Source organism: Oenanthe melanoleuca, chromosome 4, assembly GCF_029582105.1.
Source record: "Oenanthe melanoleuca isolate GR-GAL-2019-014 chromosome 4, OMel1.0, whole genome shotgun sequence".
Lineage (NCBI taxonomy): Eukaryota > Metazoa > Chordata > Aves > Passeriformes > Muscicapidae > Oenanthe > Oenanthe melanoleuca.
Genome location: NC_079337.1, coordinates 62,050,052 through 62,068,800, shown reverse-complemented (window position 1 = coordinate 62,068,800; position 18,749 = coordinate 62,050,052). Strand labels below are relative to the sequence as shown.

The following is an 18,749-nucleotide window of genomic DNA, read 5'->3' as shown; positions in this document are numbered from 1 at the left end:
GTGTGAGAGAAAACCATCGTGAGAATAAAAGCTCATTTCACCAAGCCTTTAGCCACATCTGCTTTTTATTGAGCATTACTGGAGATTGCTATGAATGCTTCAAGATCATATCAATTAAATGGTTAAAGAAGTATTTGGCCCTTGAAAGGCTTTCCTGAGCTAGGTATGATTATGGGGCTATCCAGTGAGCTGCAGGTTGTTAGAAATGTTACTCTCTCTTTTTTCCTAAGTGACATGAAAATGCTTTTGAGTTCAAGGGGCAGCAGGGAGGCAAGAGAGGGCAGCTGGTTACATGTTCAAATGAAACAGCTGCCAGCCCCAAAAGTTTGTAAAGTGAGAAATTGTTTTTAATAGTGGAAGGACTGATAATCCTCTGCTTTTAAAAAGTTTAAGCCTCTGTATTTTTCCTCTTCACTAATAATAGCTAATAACAGCTTAAGAACTAGTGAGTAACCTGAACCTGCTTTCTGACAACATTATGAGTCTTTGATTCTATTAGCCCACTGTCATTACCACCAAAGTGCTGGTAATGTAGGAACCTACTTTTTAGCTGTCAGCAGCACTTGTGTTAAACTTTGAAGCCCTGCTTTATGTGGCAATAATGGCACCTCTCATATACTCAGGTATTTCTTCATAATTAGTATTGATTGCTCAGCCTGGCACTGCAGAGATGAGACTGTGATCAGAGATTTGTGGTTTGTGTCCCCTATTCTTAAAGGTAATGCCAGCAATTAGCTCAGGTATCTGGTCAGGTGTTCATGGGGGTATCTGATGTTTGGGGCTGGAGTCATTCTCTGTGTTAAACAGGTTTAAAACTGTCCTAACAAACTGGAATTGCTCTGATGTGTGTTCTTGAGTGCAAAACTAGACTAGGTGTGTTTGGAATAGCTGATCCACATGCAAGTTCCATTTTGAGAGATGCTTCCAGATCCTCAGGGCATATCAGGATTTTCCTACACAGAGCCATGAGATTTGAGCCTGCAACAAGCTGTCCTGCTCTGACTCTGACTGTGCACAGGGGGATGGATGGAACTGGCATTCAAGGGCCAAGAACCAGGCTGATTAATAGCAGGATTTGATCTCTTTAAAATCCCTCCCTTGACAGACAAGGGGCTTGAGTGTTTTGCTGGTTTACAAAAAGAAACATCCTGTCCCCTTAAAACCTGAGCTCTTGGAAAGGATCACGTAGAGGCTGTGTGCCCAAACTGATATCCAGCCCTGTTGGCAGAAGCTCCATTTCTGTAACCATTTCATGCACAAGCAGCCTTTGGATTTAGTGCTGAGCAGCATCCCTGTGATGAGCATGGACTGTGCAGGCTGGTACCAGCAAACAGAGCTTTCAAAATACCCAAGGCCACAAAACAGGTGACTGAACAAAATTAAGTCCCTTTACATTCATAATTAAAGCCCTTTTGAGCAGTGAGAGTACTCAACAACTTCTGCAGAAGATTGCTGTTTAAGTAAATAATGAACAAATAGCTTATAATTTTTAGTTACCCTTTGAAAAAGGTGATGTTTTAGTAATGTGAATAGATCAGTTGCTATGAATACAGGGTATTTGGTTTTAAAATCTAAGCTGCACATCTCATCTTTAAAAATGAGCAAAGTCAAAGATTTCCCTCAACCTTGTGAAAATGTTTTTGAATAAGTTTAAAAACTGATTCTACTCCTCTGGTCATGATGGATTCATTGGAAAGCAAAAGTAAACTATAATCATGTGTTAATATATGGGTAACCAAATCTGAGAGCAGAGCTGAAAAGGTGCTGATTCCTCTGTCGATGCTGGTGGGGATTTGGCTCAGTTTCTGCCTTTGCCAGGACTTGAGCAAACCTGCTGGATCAGCCAAAACACCTAAACATCCACTTCACTTTCAGCAAGCCCCGTGGCATTTCCCTAGTTCTGCTGCCAGCAGGACCTGAGCTGTGGATCTGCAGTTAGATTCATGTTCAAAGTTGTCCTTGAGGCTGTGCCAAGGAGAGGCAGAGCAGATGAGCCCCTGCAGTCTAAGGCAGGGAGATGTTTCATGTGCTGCTTCTCTGGATGGTGAAAATGCCTGGAAGGCCCTTCCAGATTTTGCAGGGAAGACCTATTTGTTGTCACCTTTCCTTCTTTTCTTTTTTCTATTTTTACCTCCACTGTGGTGGTCAGAAAACAGTGTAAAACTCAAGTGTAATGAAGGATGTTCTGCCTGGCTTGATCTTAAGCAACACTTTACATTTCTGGCCACATGTTGAACATTCATGTTTTCTAGTGTATAAGTTCTTTTACCACTGTCTCAGAACATAAAAGCTGCTGGGTTGATAGCATTTTGCCTTTATTTAAAAGAAAAATCCTGGAGATTATGTAACCAGTAACTAGAGTTAAAAATTAGAATTAAAAAGAGTTAACTGTAATCAATGATGCTAAATCTTCTAGACTCTGAACTGTACTAAACTAAACTGTGTAAACTAAATCAAACCCTAAGCTGCTCTTTGATAATGGCATTTACATTTACAGTAGTCTCTTGATGGGGAAAGAGGGACTTGAGCGGGACTTTAGACTTCATTGTGGACAGCTTGGAGAAGGTGAAATGTTAGACCACATTAAAAGAAACAGTTCAGGATGTTTTGGAGAGATACAGATGGAAAATTCCCACCTGTTTACCTGTATTGAGGTACAGCCTTGAGGTGCCTCTGTGGGAGGAGTATAACTAAAGGGAACTGGTTCATGGAATAGCCATCAAAACCATGGAGAGAGGCTTGATTGCAAGAAGTTCAAAAGTTTTGTTCTTAGTGTTTGAACAAGGAGTTAATGAAGGCAGACATGACTGGAGGATATTGAGTTAAAAGAAAACTGCAGGGAAAGTGAATTAGAAATGCTGACCTGTAGTTTTGAGACATGGCAAAATAAAGCCTTCAGAATGACTGCTACAGGCAAGGAAAAAAAAAAGCAGTCAGAGAGTTTGTTCTGCAAAAAGAAATTTTCCAGTTTAGAATTTTTTTGTATTTATGAGGAAGAGAGCATTTCACACAGGGAGAAGTATTTGACATTGGACCACATTTCAGAGCACTGGCAGACTCGTGACACCTGGCCCAGCAGCATCAGGGGCTGTGGAGCTGGGAGGGAGGGTGAGCCATCACTTGGATGTCCTCCCTTGCTGGAGCCTCATCCAGCAGGCTGTCCCTACATCCCATCCTCTTTCTGCTTCACTTCTCTCCTGTCTCTTTCCAGATTCCCCTTCGTCAGGTGATGATGAGGATGACGATGATGAGTCAGAAGATACAGGTAATTTGTTTTTCTGGGGTACAGAGGACTGTTCTTTAAAGAAGCTTTGGCTCCAAACAGTGCAGCTCATCTGGGTGTTCATGTAATTGCACAGCAGCTCTCTCTTTGTGTCGAAATCAGTGATCTTAGGATGGAACCATAAGGAAATTTACCTAAAAATTTAGAAACAGCTGCCAGAGAGGTATTGCTGCTGTGGAATCCTACAGCAGTGCTGTATTTTGAAGACTTAATGCTGAGAATCTGAATAGATGAGTAGTTTTCAAATTCCCCTTGCATCCAGACAAGCCCACTTTCTCTCTCTGTACATTTATATATATATATAATTTGTTCTACTACAGTGATGTTACACCAGTTTTCTACCCTTTCAAACCTTGACTCTTTTAACTGTTCTGAATCTGGTCCTTGCCAGCATCTTGACAGGATCAGAGTATGTTTGTACTCAAAGGGCCACATTTACTGATGCCATAAGTGGGAGCTTATCTTTGGCTTTACTGGCTTTTTCTTTCATTCCTGTGAGGAAGAGTCCCAGGACAGTGCTTGGTGCTTTCACAGTGAATCCCTTTCAATCCAAGGCTGCTTTCTTTAAGTGCAATAGCATTAATCAGGATCATTACAGGCTTCAGAGGTGTTAGTGTTGTGTTTTATCCTGCTCTTTATCCTTCTGCAGAGTGAGTTGCCCATGTGTATGTGTTTTTAATAAATAAATGTCTTGCATTTGAACTCCCAGTCTGCTGTGTACATTGGCAGAAGTTCAACATGACTGGGAAATCTCTCCTGCCCATAGCATTGGACATGCAGGACTCTTTCAAACAGGTCTGCTGCTGCAGTAAGTTAACACTGCTGTGTGTGCAGTGTGTGGACAGTAATGGTGAGTTACACTGCCAGGAGACCCAGCAGCAGCAGTTAGTGGTTTTCTGATAGCTTCTAATTAGGGGACAGATCCTGGCAGGTGACAGGCACCTTTGCAGAGGTGCTCAGGGCTCCTGGTTCCTGCTGAAGAATGGTGCAGACATAAGGAAGGTCTGGTTTGGTCAGGATTTTTTCCCACTGCAGTGTGGCTTCTGATGTGCACAACTGATCATTCTGTGCATTTTTTATGTGGTTTATAAAGAACTCAATCTCTTAGCAACAGGTATCACAAAACATCAGCTGGCTTATGGTACAGAAAGAAGTTTTTCTTCACTGAAAAGGAAAACACACATTTTGCCACATGTATTTATAGCCTGTTTTCTGGGTCTTCTTGACTTTAAGACTGTCTCTGTTTTTAGACCTGAAGGTAATGGCTGGCTTTGCTTAAAGGTCTCATTATAAAAAGTTGGATTCTCTTCTGGTTTAAAAATGGTTGATTAACTTAACGTGTCAGTGTGGTGAAACTTCACAGCATTTCGTGACATGGGTGTATTTTATGTTGCTTTCTTTGATGTCAGATCCTCCCCTTAACCCTCAGAGGTCTCCTGAGTTTGGGGAGCTGTGTTGTTAGCCCTGGTACAACCACTGTCAGGACATCCCACCAGGAGCTGGTGAATGACCAGGCAGACATGGTTTAAGCAGTGCCGTGTTCTGTGGGCAGCCCAAAGACCCAGGTCCTCTATCTCCTGTGCCAAAAATGTGGGGGTGTACTACTAATGAGCCCCTGCTCTGGCATCAGCTGTGGTCTGTAGTTGGAGGAGGAAAGGCAATAAATGCTTTCATGCAAAAGAAAAATGCCACAGACTCAGGATGGTTAGAGTTGGAAGAGACCTTTAAGGTATCTAGTCAGTATAACTGATAGTGTTTCATATTTAGGGGGTGGCAATCCATCCTGGACTGGCTCACTGAGTGTTGCCTCACTGCATATCACTGAGTAAAACCTTTTGTCCTGGCCCCTTGTGATAAATTACTTTTCTGGCTTGATTGTGGAATTCAACAGAATTTCTCATCCTCATATAGTGGAGACTTTGGAATGCTGATTCCAATAGCATCATGAGTTTGAAGCCAATCTTGTTAATTTTAAGGGTTGGAAATACCAAATTCCATGTGGAGTGCCCTGCTCTGCTCACTCTGCTTCCTCTCTGAAGGGCAGTACAGGAACAGGGCATCCCTCAGGGATGGGCAGCAGAAAAGCAGGAGGAGGAACTCCAGCAGCTTCAGATCAGCTCATTTCTGCAGCCTTGTCACAAACTGTGATCTGCCTTTGCAGAAAGAGCCTTTCTGATAGCCCTGTTCTCTACAGCTGTTTCTCCTGGCCCCCAAACAAAACCAAAACTCCCTTTTCACACACTGTGCTTCTGCCCCAGTGCTCCCTACCCTGTTGTATCTGTTTGTTTGGAGCCCCCACTGTGCAGCCCCAGCACCTTCAAAGAGCCCCCATAATCTCCAATTAAATCTGGCTCTGTCCTCGGAGGCGTCAGCTGGGGAAATTACACAATTAGGGTTGATTCTGTCTGCCACAGAATTTGGTGGCAGCTCCTAATTGCTAAATGAGTGCTTGGCTGTATTAATTATTCCAAGTATTGCTCTCAGGTTTTTTTTAATTGGTCATTCCAGTTGGATGGGTGGCCGGTGTCTTTGAGGAACAAAACGGACCGTCAGGCTTAGTGTTTGATGATGGGAAAGGGCTGGTGGTAATGTTGGGTTTTTTTCACACCTGCACATGCAAAACCATTGCTGGTAATTAATTTAGAGAGAACTAGTCTAGAAAGTTTTCCTGTCTTTCATCCTTCCTCTTTTCCCGCTCCCAAAACTCTCTGGAGCTTTGCAAGCTTTGCTTGAAAAGAAGAGTTAGCAACATTTTCAGCCCCTTAAAAAGTGGTAATGAAAGGACTGGGAGGGCAGAGCAAAGCAAAAGCAGGGATGTTTTGTTCACTGCTCCTGCAAGTGAGAACAAAGGCACTGTTTTCAATGTGTAGACGCTTTCTTCCAGTTCCAGTTTGACTTGAGAGCAATGCCCTGTTTGAGTCTTGGCACAATAATCCAGGGGTGCCCAGCCCTGGCAAGCCCTGGGTCTCACAGAAGAGCACCCAAACAAGGGAAAGCACTCAGGGAAGAAGTCTAATTGCAGCAGGCAGGAGCAAATCCTGCCTTTGCTCCATATGGAGAATATCCCCAGCTGGAACCTTTCCTGGGCTCCATCTTGCTCCTCTCTGATGTCTGATAGCAAAATCTCACTTGGCTTCAGTGACAGCATTTGCAGCCAGTGGGTTGATGGATCTCCTATGAGATTCAAACTCATCTTTTGAGTGAAAAAATGTGATAAAGCATCATCCTGCAGCACATGCAGATGTTGTGTAAAAGGGAAGAGCCCCAAAAAGCAAAAGGAGGAACCTAGTCCTGCCCAGGTGATATAATTAGACTTCAGTGCCTAGATGATTGTCACCAACAGCATAAAATGGGATTTATTGTGGGCAGATATGATAATCAAACAACAAACTGTGGGTAATTTGGCTGCTCTCCATGGCAAAAGAGGACTTTTCCACCCATGCCTGGACTTTGCCATACCTCTCCCTGTAGCCCTGTTAACGTCTTGTACTTCCTCAGAAAATCAAGATGCGTTGCCAAAAGGAAGCATTTGGCCAGAAAATGGCCCAGGCTTCAGAAACCAAGGACCAGATATCTCCCAGCATGGTTTTGGAGCCCTTTCCTCTCCAGCCTTCCCAACACCACCCCAAGTGTTCTCTGCATTCCATCCCCTGCTGCTGCCTGGGGATCTGCCCAGTCTTTGCTTGGTTTCTTCCCTTCCTTCTTGCTATCACAGCATCATCCTTTTACCATCAAGACCTGTTCTTCCTTTAGCAGTTGCACCCACTCTTCTGGAGTTTTTTTGAATATTCCCCATTTTTGTGCAGCTCTAGCATTTGGAATGGTAGCTGGCTGCATGATGTCCATTTTAGCTCACTTTATTATGTAGTATTTCAGGCCACCTGGATGTGCCGTGTGTTCACAGCAAAGTTTGTGGCTGGGATTTTCCCAGGACCATGGGAATTGCAGGGATTCCTCCTTTTGCTGTTGTTTGTGCCAGCCATGCTCCTGCTGGATCTGGTGCCATCCTGGCAGGAAAAGGGCCTTGAGCAGTTTTGTGATTTGGGAAACGAGGTGTGCGCGGGATGGGTGAGCACAGATCCCTGATACGTGGGGCTGACTCTGATAGGCATCACACTGTTGTGCAAGGCAGGCTGAGGGCAGATGGAAACCCTCAGTGCTGGGTTTCCCTCCCTGGGATGGCCTTACTGAGGCACCTACATCCAGCCATCCCACTGCAGAGGTGGGGAAGCTGATGGGACATGAGGTGTGCCCAGCAGGGCTGTCTGTAGCACAGGGAGAGGGATTCTGGATGGAGCTCCTGACATCCAGTTCCACATGGACTTTGCAAGGAGGGGGAAACATCAGGAGGTGCTAAAAATCAGTGGGTGCATGGATTGCCTTGGCTGGGCTGTGTGAGCTCTCCTGCAATATCCTTGGAGCTGCATGCAGCAGGGAGCCTGCATGGGGGACACTGGGGACTTACACCAAGGGGTGAGTCACTGCCTTACCTGGAGTTGCAGTGGGATGGGTATCATGCAGCCAAATGCATCAGGGTTAAGGAGTGCTGGAGAAAGGGACCAGCTGCCATGCATCTATCTCAAAGGGATATGTAACAAGAGGGAAAACAGTACCCCCTTGTCATTAAGGGGAGGGGGATCACAGGGGCTTCAGAGTAGCACTGGGATGGGGCTGTGATGCTGGGTGGTGTTTCTGAGCACTGTCACCACTGCAGGAGAGGCCAGCAGCAAGGCTTTCCCAGCAGCTTTGGTGGCCACTGTGCTCTCCAAGGCAGTTCTTGGAGGGCCAGTGCCTTTGGTTTGTCTTGGCCAGAAGCACACATACCACTGCAACTGGTGCTCCATGCCTGTGAGTTTTTCCTACCCAACTGGAGGGGATGCCATTTACACCCCTTGCCCTCCTTCCTTGCTGTTTTCCAGCTCAGACACTGCCTGCTCCATCTGCCTTTGGCTTTGGTTGGAGCACAGATCTGGGGAGCTGGATGTGGCCCTGGTGTGGCAGGGGAAACACAGCATGTACAGCTCTGCAGTGTTTCCTTAAGCAGAAATGAAAGCTTGGGAGGCTTTTTTGAAAAACTTTTTCTTTCTTCCCTGTATAATGAGTTTGCCGCTGCTGCTGCCTTAATTTGGAGTTAATATGTAATGTTTGTAACCCAGCCAAGGAACGTAGCTGTACTTGAGGCAGATTATAAAAAGTATCTCATGCTAACACTGGTGTTTTAAAATGTATCCCTGTTCAAAGGTAACATGAATCTTTAAAACTAAAATCACTGGTACTTACAGAACATAAACATGATAAACCAGTTTGGCACTGGGGCAGTTTTTTTTTTCCTTGCCTTAAGGAGGCTACACTACATTTGTACTCACTGAGGAGGAACATTTTCCAGTGCACTCAGCTCATACTTTTTCTCTGCTCCCTTGCTGGCCCATCAACATTCTTTTACAGTTCTAACATCTTTCTGCTGTTTATGCTTCTTGGCTACTAATGTCCCAAAGGTACATCTGTATCTTTTTACACACTGAGGCCAGATTCTCATCCTGATCTGGGAAAACTCCACTTGTTGATTTAAAAGCAGCCACTTTAGATTTATACTGGCATTACCAAGACAAGAACCTGGTCATGAACCTTTCATCACAGAACTGAAATGCTAACACCCTCTGTGTGTCTATGGGAGTCATTTAGCTGGGAAGCATTTCTGTGTCATTTATCTTAGCTGCAGCAGGTAGCAATTTAACTGTCAATCTGCACATGCCAAAGACTCCTCAAATGCATCTGCTCACCAGCTGATATTCTCTGTGGCAGAAAGGGGCCTGCTCAGCTTGGTTTTTCCTTTCCCAGGTGTCCCCTTCTGGACCCGGCCAGATAAGATGGAGAAGAAGCTGCTGGCAGTTCCCGCCGCCAACACCGTTCGCTTCCGATGCCCGGCGGGGGGGAACCCCACTCCCTCCATCTACTGGCTGAAAAATGGCAAGGAGTTCAAAGGGGAGCACAGGATTGGGGGCATTAAGGTAAGGCCTTGGTTTGGATCTCAGTTTTTCATTATTTCTACCAACTAGAAAATTGTATTGCACAGTGATTAACAAGGAGAGTTTTAAGAGCACTGTCCTGACTGTGTAGAATGAAGGTGGTTCTTGCACTCTTATGAATTGCTTGGCACCAAAGTGTTAAAAAGAACTGCTGTCCTTTGAGATCAAAGGCTAATTCTCTAAGTTTGTCTATAGTGGTCATTCATGGAGTAGGTAAAAACAGGGCTGGGTTTATGCTTGCATTGTGAACAGGGATGAAAAAGGAGGAGCAGAAACTTTTATCGTAATTTCTGGAGATGAGCCCAGTGCATTGAGATGTGTTGGACCAAGCCATAGCTACTCCCAGCTCTCAAAGAAAACCTATTCAGTGTCCTTTGAAGGTATAGGGAAGACCTCACCAAAGAGCTGGATCCTCATGCTGGTAGTCATTAACATTCTTGTGGTATAAATCACTGACCCTTGGTCAAGTGTTGGATTCCCTTGTAGCCAGAGTAATAGCATCTGCTCCTTGGCTGCTTTCTTCTCCCTGCTTCCTTTCTACCATGAGGTGTTCTGGAAAATGCTCTGGCTCATGTTTACAGATAGAGCTCAGGGACACAAAACTCCACTGCAGTAAAATTATTTAATTAGCCACAAGTCCCTGTGCTACTTTATGTGATGAATTATGGCAGGATTTTAAAAGGAAAATCAGCTTTTCTCAGATTTTGCTGCTGTTGTTATTACTTTGTCCCCTTGAGGTCACAGTCAGATGCTTTTTTTCTGGTTATATTTGGGACAATAAAAGTGGTGCAGCTGATTATAACAAAATCATCATAGCAGGAAGGACTCCTGAACAGCAGCTTTTCCCTGTGCTCTGCCAGCCCTGGCATATCCCTGGACTCTGCTGCTGAGGAGAGAAGGTGCCTTGCAGGAAGCTGTGTGCTAATGCCTGCCACATCCATAGTGTTTTGAAAAGGGACCGGGCATGCAAAGCATACCATGCTCCAGAAACCAGAGAAGGATTCAAAAAAAGTCCTCCCTCCCCACGGTTTTGGACTGTTTCTTTCCTGTTAGCTCAGACCTGTTCCTGAAAGAGCCTTTTGTGATGGCTTCAGTGAAGCTTTTAAAGCTCCTTCCTCAGTTCTGTCCCTGCTCCAGCCTGGATGAGGCTGAGAACACGCTCAGGTTTGGATCTTCTGAAAAGGATGGAGGGTAAAGAAGTGGGGAGGAAACTCCTGTGGGTACACTGCTCTTCAGCAGATGACATTCACAAAGCACAAGCATCTTTTACTAATTGCAGGCTGTGAGGATCATCCTGAAGTGTTTTCAGGCTTGCGTGCTCCATTCCAACAGCTTCTTACTAAACTGTGTCACATCAGCTGCACTAAATTATGCCTGCAGAAAAAAAATTCCAAGGCTGAAAGCAATTCTCCTACCCACTTTCCAGTAGTTTTAATCTACTTTGAGTTTAAATTGACACGTTTCATCCTCTGAAACATGGCAGTGAGTCTTTGGCATCGCTGTGCTTTGTTTCTCTGGGGGAACCTTCCAGCAGCAAGGCAATGCTTAAAAGAGCTATTGAAGGCAATGTCAGGGCAATTACAGGAAGATTGGTTTAAGCTCTCTATCTGTCTAGGTGTAGTTCTTTGTCCCATTCTTGATATAAAGACATCTTTATCTGTAATTTTCCTTTCTTTATTTGCTTGCTTTTGGTCACGAGCCACAGTTAGATACAAGTGATCTAGTGTAAATCTCATCCAATATAAATACACTGATAGATATTGGCTGAGATTTGAACCAGAAAAGGAGATTGAAAGCCTGCTTGGTATCTCATGTATTTAAGATTTAAATTCCCTGTTACAACTTAACTTCATAACAGGATTAGGCAGCTTGAAAAGAATGGGCAAGATCCAGATCTGGCAGAGTTTGGTTGGCTTGCTTCATCTCGAGATCTGGTCTTAACCCAGAAATCCTTGAGCCGGGAATGTTCTCATTTGTTCTCAGTGTGTGAAAGATGTTTAAATGTTGATTGTGAGAAGGCTGTTGTCAGCAGATGAAAGCTGACCACTCTTCCACATCTGCACCTTGCACATGGCATTTAGACTCATGAGACTGTCCAATATAAAGCCTGCAAGAGAGAAGGGAGAGTGTTGAAAACATGATGGGCAGGCTAGCCTTGTTTTGTTACAGTTCATCCTTAACTGGTAAAGAAAAGAAATTCATATGACTTATCATATGAAATTTCCCAAAGGGCATTAATGGTTAAATCCGTGCTGGAATCTCTAATATTGTAAGCCTGTGTGTGTTAAATGACCCTAGAAGGGAAGATTGAGGGGGAGGGGAGATGGAGGATTATCCCTTCCCCAGACCATTGCACTGACTTGCATACCAGTCTGGCAAACACAAGCTTCCAAGTGTGTCTGCAAATGTTTGTTTCACAAGGAGCCAAGAATGACAACACCAAATAAACCAGAGGGATTTCCAGTATCTCACCCACTTGATTAATGCCTGCACTAAGTCACTTAATGTTTTGAGTGTTTTATCGAGTGCAGTGTCTATCCCAACACGAGAATTATTATCTTTTGCCAAAGGTTTTCAAAATTAAAATGTCTTCCTAAGTTTCCAAACAAGTTGTGCCCCATGAGTCTGTGCCTCTAGGTTCTTCTCTATTCAGAGTCCAAAGTTCCCATCACAAACCTGATGAAGAGAAGTTCTTTGAAAGTGTCATAAAAGGATTTTTGAAAGTGCATCCTTAGTAAAACACCTAATTTGGGCCTGGTTTTAGAACATAGGTCAGACCAGCACTAGCAAGGGGGATGTTGCTTTACAAAATGTGGGATGTTGGTTCTGCTCCTTCATTGAGCTCTTCCATTTGTGCTGCCCTGGGTGGGCAGAGGTGCAGTCAGAGCTGCCACAGCTGAGATGTCTGTACAAAGTGTTTGGTCACAGCCTCCTGTTACCCATACTCTGAAATGAAAAGAAATGCTATATTCAGCATTCCCTGAAAAATTAGGTGCTCAGCAGTGCTGTTTTCAGGGCTGCAGAGGTCTACAAATTGTTAAAATTACATTTGCTTGCTTATCTTGCAACTAAGCTGTCTAGTCCTATGGTTTTAAACCTGCTCTTTGCAAAGTTCTGGCTTTGATTGCAACTTGGCCCTTTTACAGAAAGCATGTGGATGCAATTTATGTGTAGCAAAAGAGGTTAAATGACTTCATATTTGAGTTCACCTGCTGTAGCAAGAAATCTCCAGGAGCAATTACACCCTTGTTTTTTCCATCAGCCCTTGACATTCCATAGTGCAGCATTATTGTAAATCTCCTGCTTCTGTGTCCTTGGGGTCACCTTCAAAATGTTTAATAAAGTTAAATGTTCTGCTTTGGGCGGTAGAAGGCATCAAATTAATATCCAGAGATTTGGAGATCTTGCATATGTTATGCACCCTGAAGTCATCTTTGTTACTGTTGGTTGCTTTCTGTATTAATTCAAGATTTGCTTTCCATATCCATTATTTCCTTTATAATCATTAGAAACAATCATTCTAGCTGAGATCACAGGGCAGCAGGTCAGGGTTGTGCTTTCCCTTCTGCTACTGAACCAGCATCAGCTCTGGACATGAGCCACATCCAGAAAACCAACTAGTATAAAACTCTGTGCCAAAATAGAAGAGCTGGCCAGGCATCCTTGGGACCAGATTTGAGGCTGGATATGTTTGCTCCTGTTTTTTAGAAGGAATTTAGGAGACTCTATTGGAGAAATCTGTTTCTGTGCAGACAGATGCCATAACCTGTTGCCTCCATAGGGCACACACACATAAAATATGGATCAGAATATTAAAATATATAATATACATAAAATATAGATCCTCTGTGATGCCTACTGAAGTAGTTATTCTAATGACAGGTGCCAAATTTAGTTGTCAGCTGGCTTTGTAATTGTGATTATTGTGGAAACATAGCAGTTCCCATTGAAATCTCAGTGTGTTTCATCATTTTTGCAGTGGTCTTAAAGCCTTTCCTCATTATTTAATGATCCTTGTAAACAGATCCTTGTGACGTTCAGGCTTCCTCTGGGGGTCCAAGTGTGTGGAAGCTCAGTGATTTGAAGGGTCTGGTGATGATGGTGCTTGACCATGAGTGTGATGGTTTGATTTCTTCTCCCAGCTGCGGCACCAGCAGTGGAGCCTGGTGATGGAGAGCGTTGTGCCGTCGGATCGGGGCAATTACACCTGTGTCGTGGAGAACAAATATGGCAACATCAGGCACACCTACCAGCTTGATGTGTTAGGTGAGCTTTCACTGTTTTCACTCACAGCTGACCTGTGGTGCTGTTGGATAGCTGCATGGTGGGGTATGGGAAGCAGGAGTTGGGTTTCTTTCCCAAAGTGTTGGATCGTGTTTCTTCTAAAACCAACGATTTGGGCTCATATCTGTGATCAGTAAATTACTCAGTGGGTCTGCAGAGGGCTCAGAGGAGGAATGGCAGTGCTGAAATGCCTCCTCCCTTCCCAAGTGGTTCTTCCCTGTCTGGCTTGAGAAGCCCTGGGTACAGCAGTGATCAGCACACCTGTGGGGGACAAACCTGGTTTGTACCCTTTCCCCTGAAAAGCCAGAAGATGAATGTTTCAGAGAATACTTGCTGGAGAAAAATAAGTAAATTAGGGTTTCTCCTCTTTTCTGTTTTTCAGAAAGGTCACCCCACCGACCAATCCTGCAGGCTGGGCTCCCTGCCAACCAGACTGTGGTGGTAGGGAGCAATGTGGAGTTCCACTGCAAGGTGTACAGCGATGCCCAGCCTCACATCCAGTGGCTGAAACACGTGGAAGTCAATGGCAGCAAATATGGACCCGATGGGACCCCATATGTGACAGTGCTGAAGGTTGGTACATGCTCCTTGTCACCCTCAGGCAGTCCTTCTGTAAGCCTGCCCAGTGCACTGCTCTGCTGTTTGGAGGGGATACAGCAAAAATGTCCTGAAATCAATGTTCCAAACTCTTCTGTCTGCCAGAGATAACACTACTACTGTCGTGGCACAGATAAGCAAAGTTGTAAGAGCTGAGGCAATTGTGAGAAATGCAGCATAATGAAAGAGCTGTCAGATTGCATTTGACCTAAAATTGTAAAAATGCCTTTTTTTTACAGCTTCAATGGAGGTATTTTCAGGGTTTATTAAAATAAAAGTCTCCCAACTAAAACACATTCTTCCTTTTCCAAGTAAGCACATTGTAGCGTGCACATACCAAATAATGCTGAGCTACCAGCACCTGAGAGCCAACATACTCTTGTTCCAGCCACTAAATTTGTGCACATTGCTATTACCAATGCTCAGAGAAGCCTTTTTTTTAAATTGAGCAAAAAGTAGATAGTAAGACTTTACTTTGCTAAAATGCTTTCTGAAAAAGCAACTTTCAGATTATGGCTATAACAGCGCCAGAGGATTTGGTTCCCCTCAACCAATGTAAATATAAAAGTAGGGAATAGGCAGTGAGGAGCACACTGAACTTCTAAAATACTTCAAAAATTAGTTAAAGGCATCATGTGGTGGTGTTTATTAAAATATATAGGGCCAAATGGAGTTTTTGTGGCTCTGCAGTTGGTGCTGAAAGCAGATTTTGTCTCTGCAGCCTCAAGCTGAGGCTGTCCTGTGTGCGGACATTCCCTGTGCACATCCTGCTGCACACATCCTCCTTCTCTTCGTATGAAGTTTTAAAAAAAAACAAGCCCCAGTTATCAGACGGTATCTACAGAACTATAATGCAGCCAGATACATTCTAATAAAAGCCAGAGACCCTGGAAATAATTACACAGATTGAAATAACAGATTGGTTGGAAGAAATGGTTGGAGACGGTTTTTTGGGACTGGCAGCGTGTGCTTCTCGCGAGTTTAGAGAACTTTTTATTTCTCGCCACCTCTCCCAATGTGTTTGAGTTATGCATATTTGAATTTCCCCCTGGTTTCACAGCCCAGCACCACGCTCTGAATAGCTGGTTGTGTCACATGCCATCTCATGGAGCCCCTGAGCTCCGTGTGTGGTCCCCATGGGATAAAGTGCTACCTTCTGGGGGTTTGCAGGGCGGCTGCGAACAGTGCCTTGTGTCACAGCACAAGCCCCCATTTTGCTGTGGCAGAGAACATATAAATAGTCTGTATAAATAGTGTGCTAAGATGAAGCTGGGGTGGGTAGGTAATTAGAATTGCCAAATACCTTCTCTTGTGGACGGCAAAGGCTCTGCATTCCTCGAAGGGGAGCACAGGCCGGCGTTTGAAAGCACGAGTTTTGTTTGGTTTTATGGTTTTTTGCTGAATAGGAGCAGCACACGTCTATTTACTACTTCTGGTTAATCAGGAATGCTTTGAATTGTGTTAATGCCGGCATCAGCGCTGGGGCACGGAGCATTTCCATTTTGGGATGCATCTTTTGTGCTGGGCCTCCACAGAGCTGTGTCAGGCCCAGCTTGGCAGGGATTTTTTTTTTCTATTCCTTTTTAAATGTGGTGTGCTTGGTTTTTTGTGAGTAAAGATCTGATAAAATGATCTTGCTGTCATCTCAGGGTTGGCCTGTTGGCTCTGTGGATTTGTTTCCCTCGTGCCAGGCAGTGCTGCTGCCCTGCCCCAGCATCCTGGCAGGAGCAGGGTGCTGCTCACAGCCCCCTGCCCCATGCTGTGCTGCATGCAGGGAGATAAGGCTGGTTTTTTTATCAGCCTGCCCTTCCCTTCTGCTTTCAGGAGATTTTGTGGGGTGTAGGAGTTGCTATGGGGAATATCCCCATCTCCATCACAGCAAGGGAGACTGAGAGGTGCCCAGCATGTGAAATTCCCCCCCACATCTAAAAGGGAAAGGGGGTGTCAAACCCCACCCAAGTCCAGATGGATAAGTTGAATGCTGTACTTTCAAACCATTTTTTAAACAGCTTGACAAAACCAAGCCATCACCTGCATCAATTCCTGAAAGCCTGGGCTAATTTGTGATCAAAGAAAACTCCTTTTTCTTTGCAGAAGAGCACTAAATGCATTCCAGTTACAGAGGGGGGCTGGCAACACTGTGCCCAAGCTTTGTCAAAGGCTAAATTGTACATTCTGCATTGAAACATGCCGGGTTTAATTATAAACAAGGCAGCAGCAGCAGGCAGGCACGTTTCCCCACTAGTCAGGGCAACCAGACTCGCACATAAGCCTGAGAGATGAGCTCAGGTCAGAACTGGTGTTGTCCAGACATGGACAGTGGGGCTCCTCTCTGGAGGAGCTGGTTCAGTTCCTAATAACCTATCAGAGCTGGCTGCCCCAGTGGTTTTAATGAGCTGCAAGTCATACTGGCAGGATCAGGCTTGGAAATGGAAGGCATCAAGACTGGGCTGGAGAGTGTAAGACACAAACAGAAGAAAATTGCTTTATTTTCATTTCCAGAACTGAAGCTTCTTCTGAGGCCACTTAAAACAGTTATGCATTTTCAGCCAAAATAAAAACAACTGTTTAGTGTTTAGGGAAAAAGCTGATGTGCTGTTGTGGCAGCATGGAAGAAGAGAAGTAAACCCATTGCTTAAAAGTCTGAAGTTTGTTTGATTTATATACACCACTTTATTTAGTAAAGAAGAGGCTCCTATAAGCAGTGGAAAAAATTACAGCTAATTTCTGAAAGGCAAAGTCAGCAGCGAGTTTCAGACCGCCACTGCTTATATTTTGTTTCCAAATTCTATTTTGGAATCTGATAATTGAAACAGTATTTGCTGAGCCGGGTTGCAAACACAAATCTCTGCTGAAGCCCTTTCTCTGGTGCTCCTGTCTGGGGAGTTATTAAGGAACCATAGAGCCTTTGACTGCTGTCAGATGGAGAAGGGGCAAACTGGTGTGTTCTAAAAAACGAAATTGCATGTGTGAAGGGAAGGGAGCTCACCTGCACGTGGTTTGGGGGCCGAAGGCAGCTTCTCTTCAGCAGGCAGTGCTGGGGTCGGTGTGCCAGCCCAGGGTGAGCTGGGGTGTCCCCAGAGCCCTGCACAGTCAGTCCTAGCTGATGTAGGTGCCATGCAGCTGTTGTTTGGTTTACTGAAGTTCAGGTTTCTGTCTATTCCTGCAGTCTTGGATCAGTAAAAACGCTGAAGCCGATGCTAACCTAAATCTGTTCAATGTGACAGAACAAGATGAAGGAGAATATCTGTGTAGAGCCAACAATTTCGTAGGCATAGCCGAAAAGCCATTTTGGCTCCACATTCGCAAACCAAAACCAGGTAAACCACAGACTCTGTCCCAAGGCCCTGGCAACTGCAAGAATGAGCTATAACATTTTTAAGAATCTAGTGATTAAAATTACTATTCATTTTGTATTATACCCTGTCAACTGACGCTGAATGGCTTTATCTTATTTTCTTGCTAATTTTTTTTTTAACAAGTAATGCCTATACAGCAATTGCCATGGAAAAATTCCCACAATAAAATGACTGTCACATTTTGCTATCAACTCTTCATACTTTTATTCCTTTCCTTTCCTTTCCTTACAATTGAGTGCTGATAACAGAATTGCATGTTAATGACCTGTGATGTTCCAAGCTCTGGAAAAACAAACTGTTTTGAGTTTTTCGCCTACAAAACTGAATTAATCAGTTCTGTCCCTTGGAGAAGTAATGGAGAAATAAATATCAACATTGGCTCATGCAAGGAAACATTAACCAGAGAGGAGAACCAATCTCGTGGGCTCTGGGGTTTGACTCCAGCCTGGAGGATTTTTCTGCTCTGTCATTCGGTGCCACTGCAGGAAAGTTCCTTACAGGCAGCCTCTGATTGTCAGCCAGATTTCTGCTGCAATGTTGGGGTCTGATAATCATATATGGCTTTGAGATGCCCACTGAAGAAATTCTCAAAAATTCTAGAATTCTGTATTTTTCAATGAACTCATAAACCATAATGTTTGTATATTCCTCTGATCAGCACTTGAATCTTTCCCCACTACATCTCCCCACCCTTCTCTTCTCTTTCTGTCTTTCTTCATTTCCCATCTCTTTCCCCACCCCTGTACTCACCTCACTAACCCAAAGTCAGTCATATTGTGGGGGCAATTTTTCATTTGGATGCTTTTGCTTGCATGCTTCTTTAGTGGGACAGAGTAAGAACCTGGTGAAGGGAACCTTTTTTTTTTTTTGCTTTTGACTACAGGTTGCAGAGGGGAATGAATAAATAAATGTGGAAGATGGGCCATTGGAAAATAAAAAAAAAACAAACACCTTAATCTGCTTTTGAAATTTGCCTGTGGTGTCCTCACACTTGCTGGGAATGTGGCTTATTCTCTGTTTTCCCTCTTTCTGTGTGTGTTTTTTTCCCTGTAGACGGCAGGTGTTAACACAACGGATAAGGAACTAGAGATTCTGTACTTGCGAAATGTTACTTTTGAGGATGCTGGGGAGTATACTTGTCTCGCAGGGAATTCTATTGGGTTCTCACATCACTCTGCTTGGCTGACGGTGCTACCAGGT

General features: G+C 44.2%; 1 protein-coding gene across 4 annotated transcripts in view; it reads left to right on the top strand.

Annotated features, from left to right (window-relative positions):
* FGFR3 (fibroblast growth factor receptor 3) overlaps positions 1-18,749 on the top strand; it is a 53,725-nt gene that overhangs the window by 20,562 nt on the left and 14,414 nt on the right. For 2 of the 4 annotated variants that reach the window (XM_056489947.1, XM_056489945.1), the window contains exons 4-8: positions 3,212-3,265; positions 9,122-9,291; positions 13,452-13,575; positions 13,976-14,166; positions 18,603-18,747. In XM_056489947.1, the coding sequence (XP_056345922.1) occupies positions 3,212-3,265; positions 9,122-9,291; positions 13,452-13,575; positions 13,976-14,166; positions 18,603-18,747 (684 nt within the window). Of the gene's footprint in view, positions 1-3,211; positions 3,266-9,121; positions 9,292-13,451; positions 13,576-13,975; positions 14,167-17,359; positions 17,511-18,602; positions 18,748-18,749 lie in introns of all 4 variants that reach the window. The other 2 variants (XM_056489944.1, XM_056489943.1) reach the window with 1 other exon arrangement.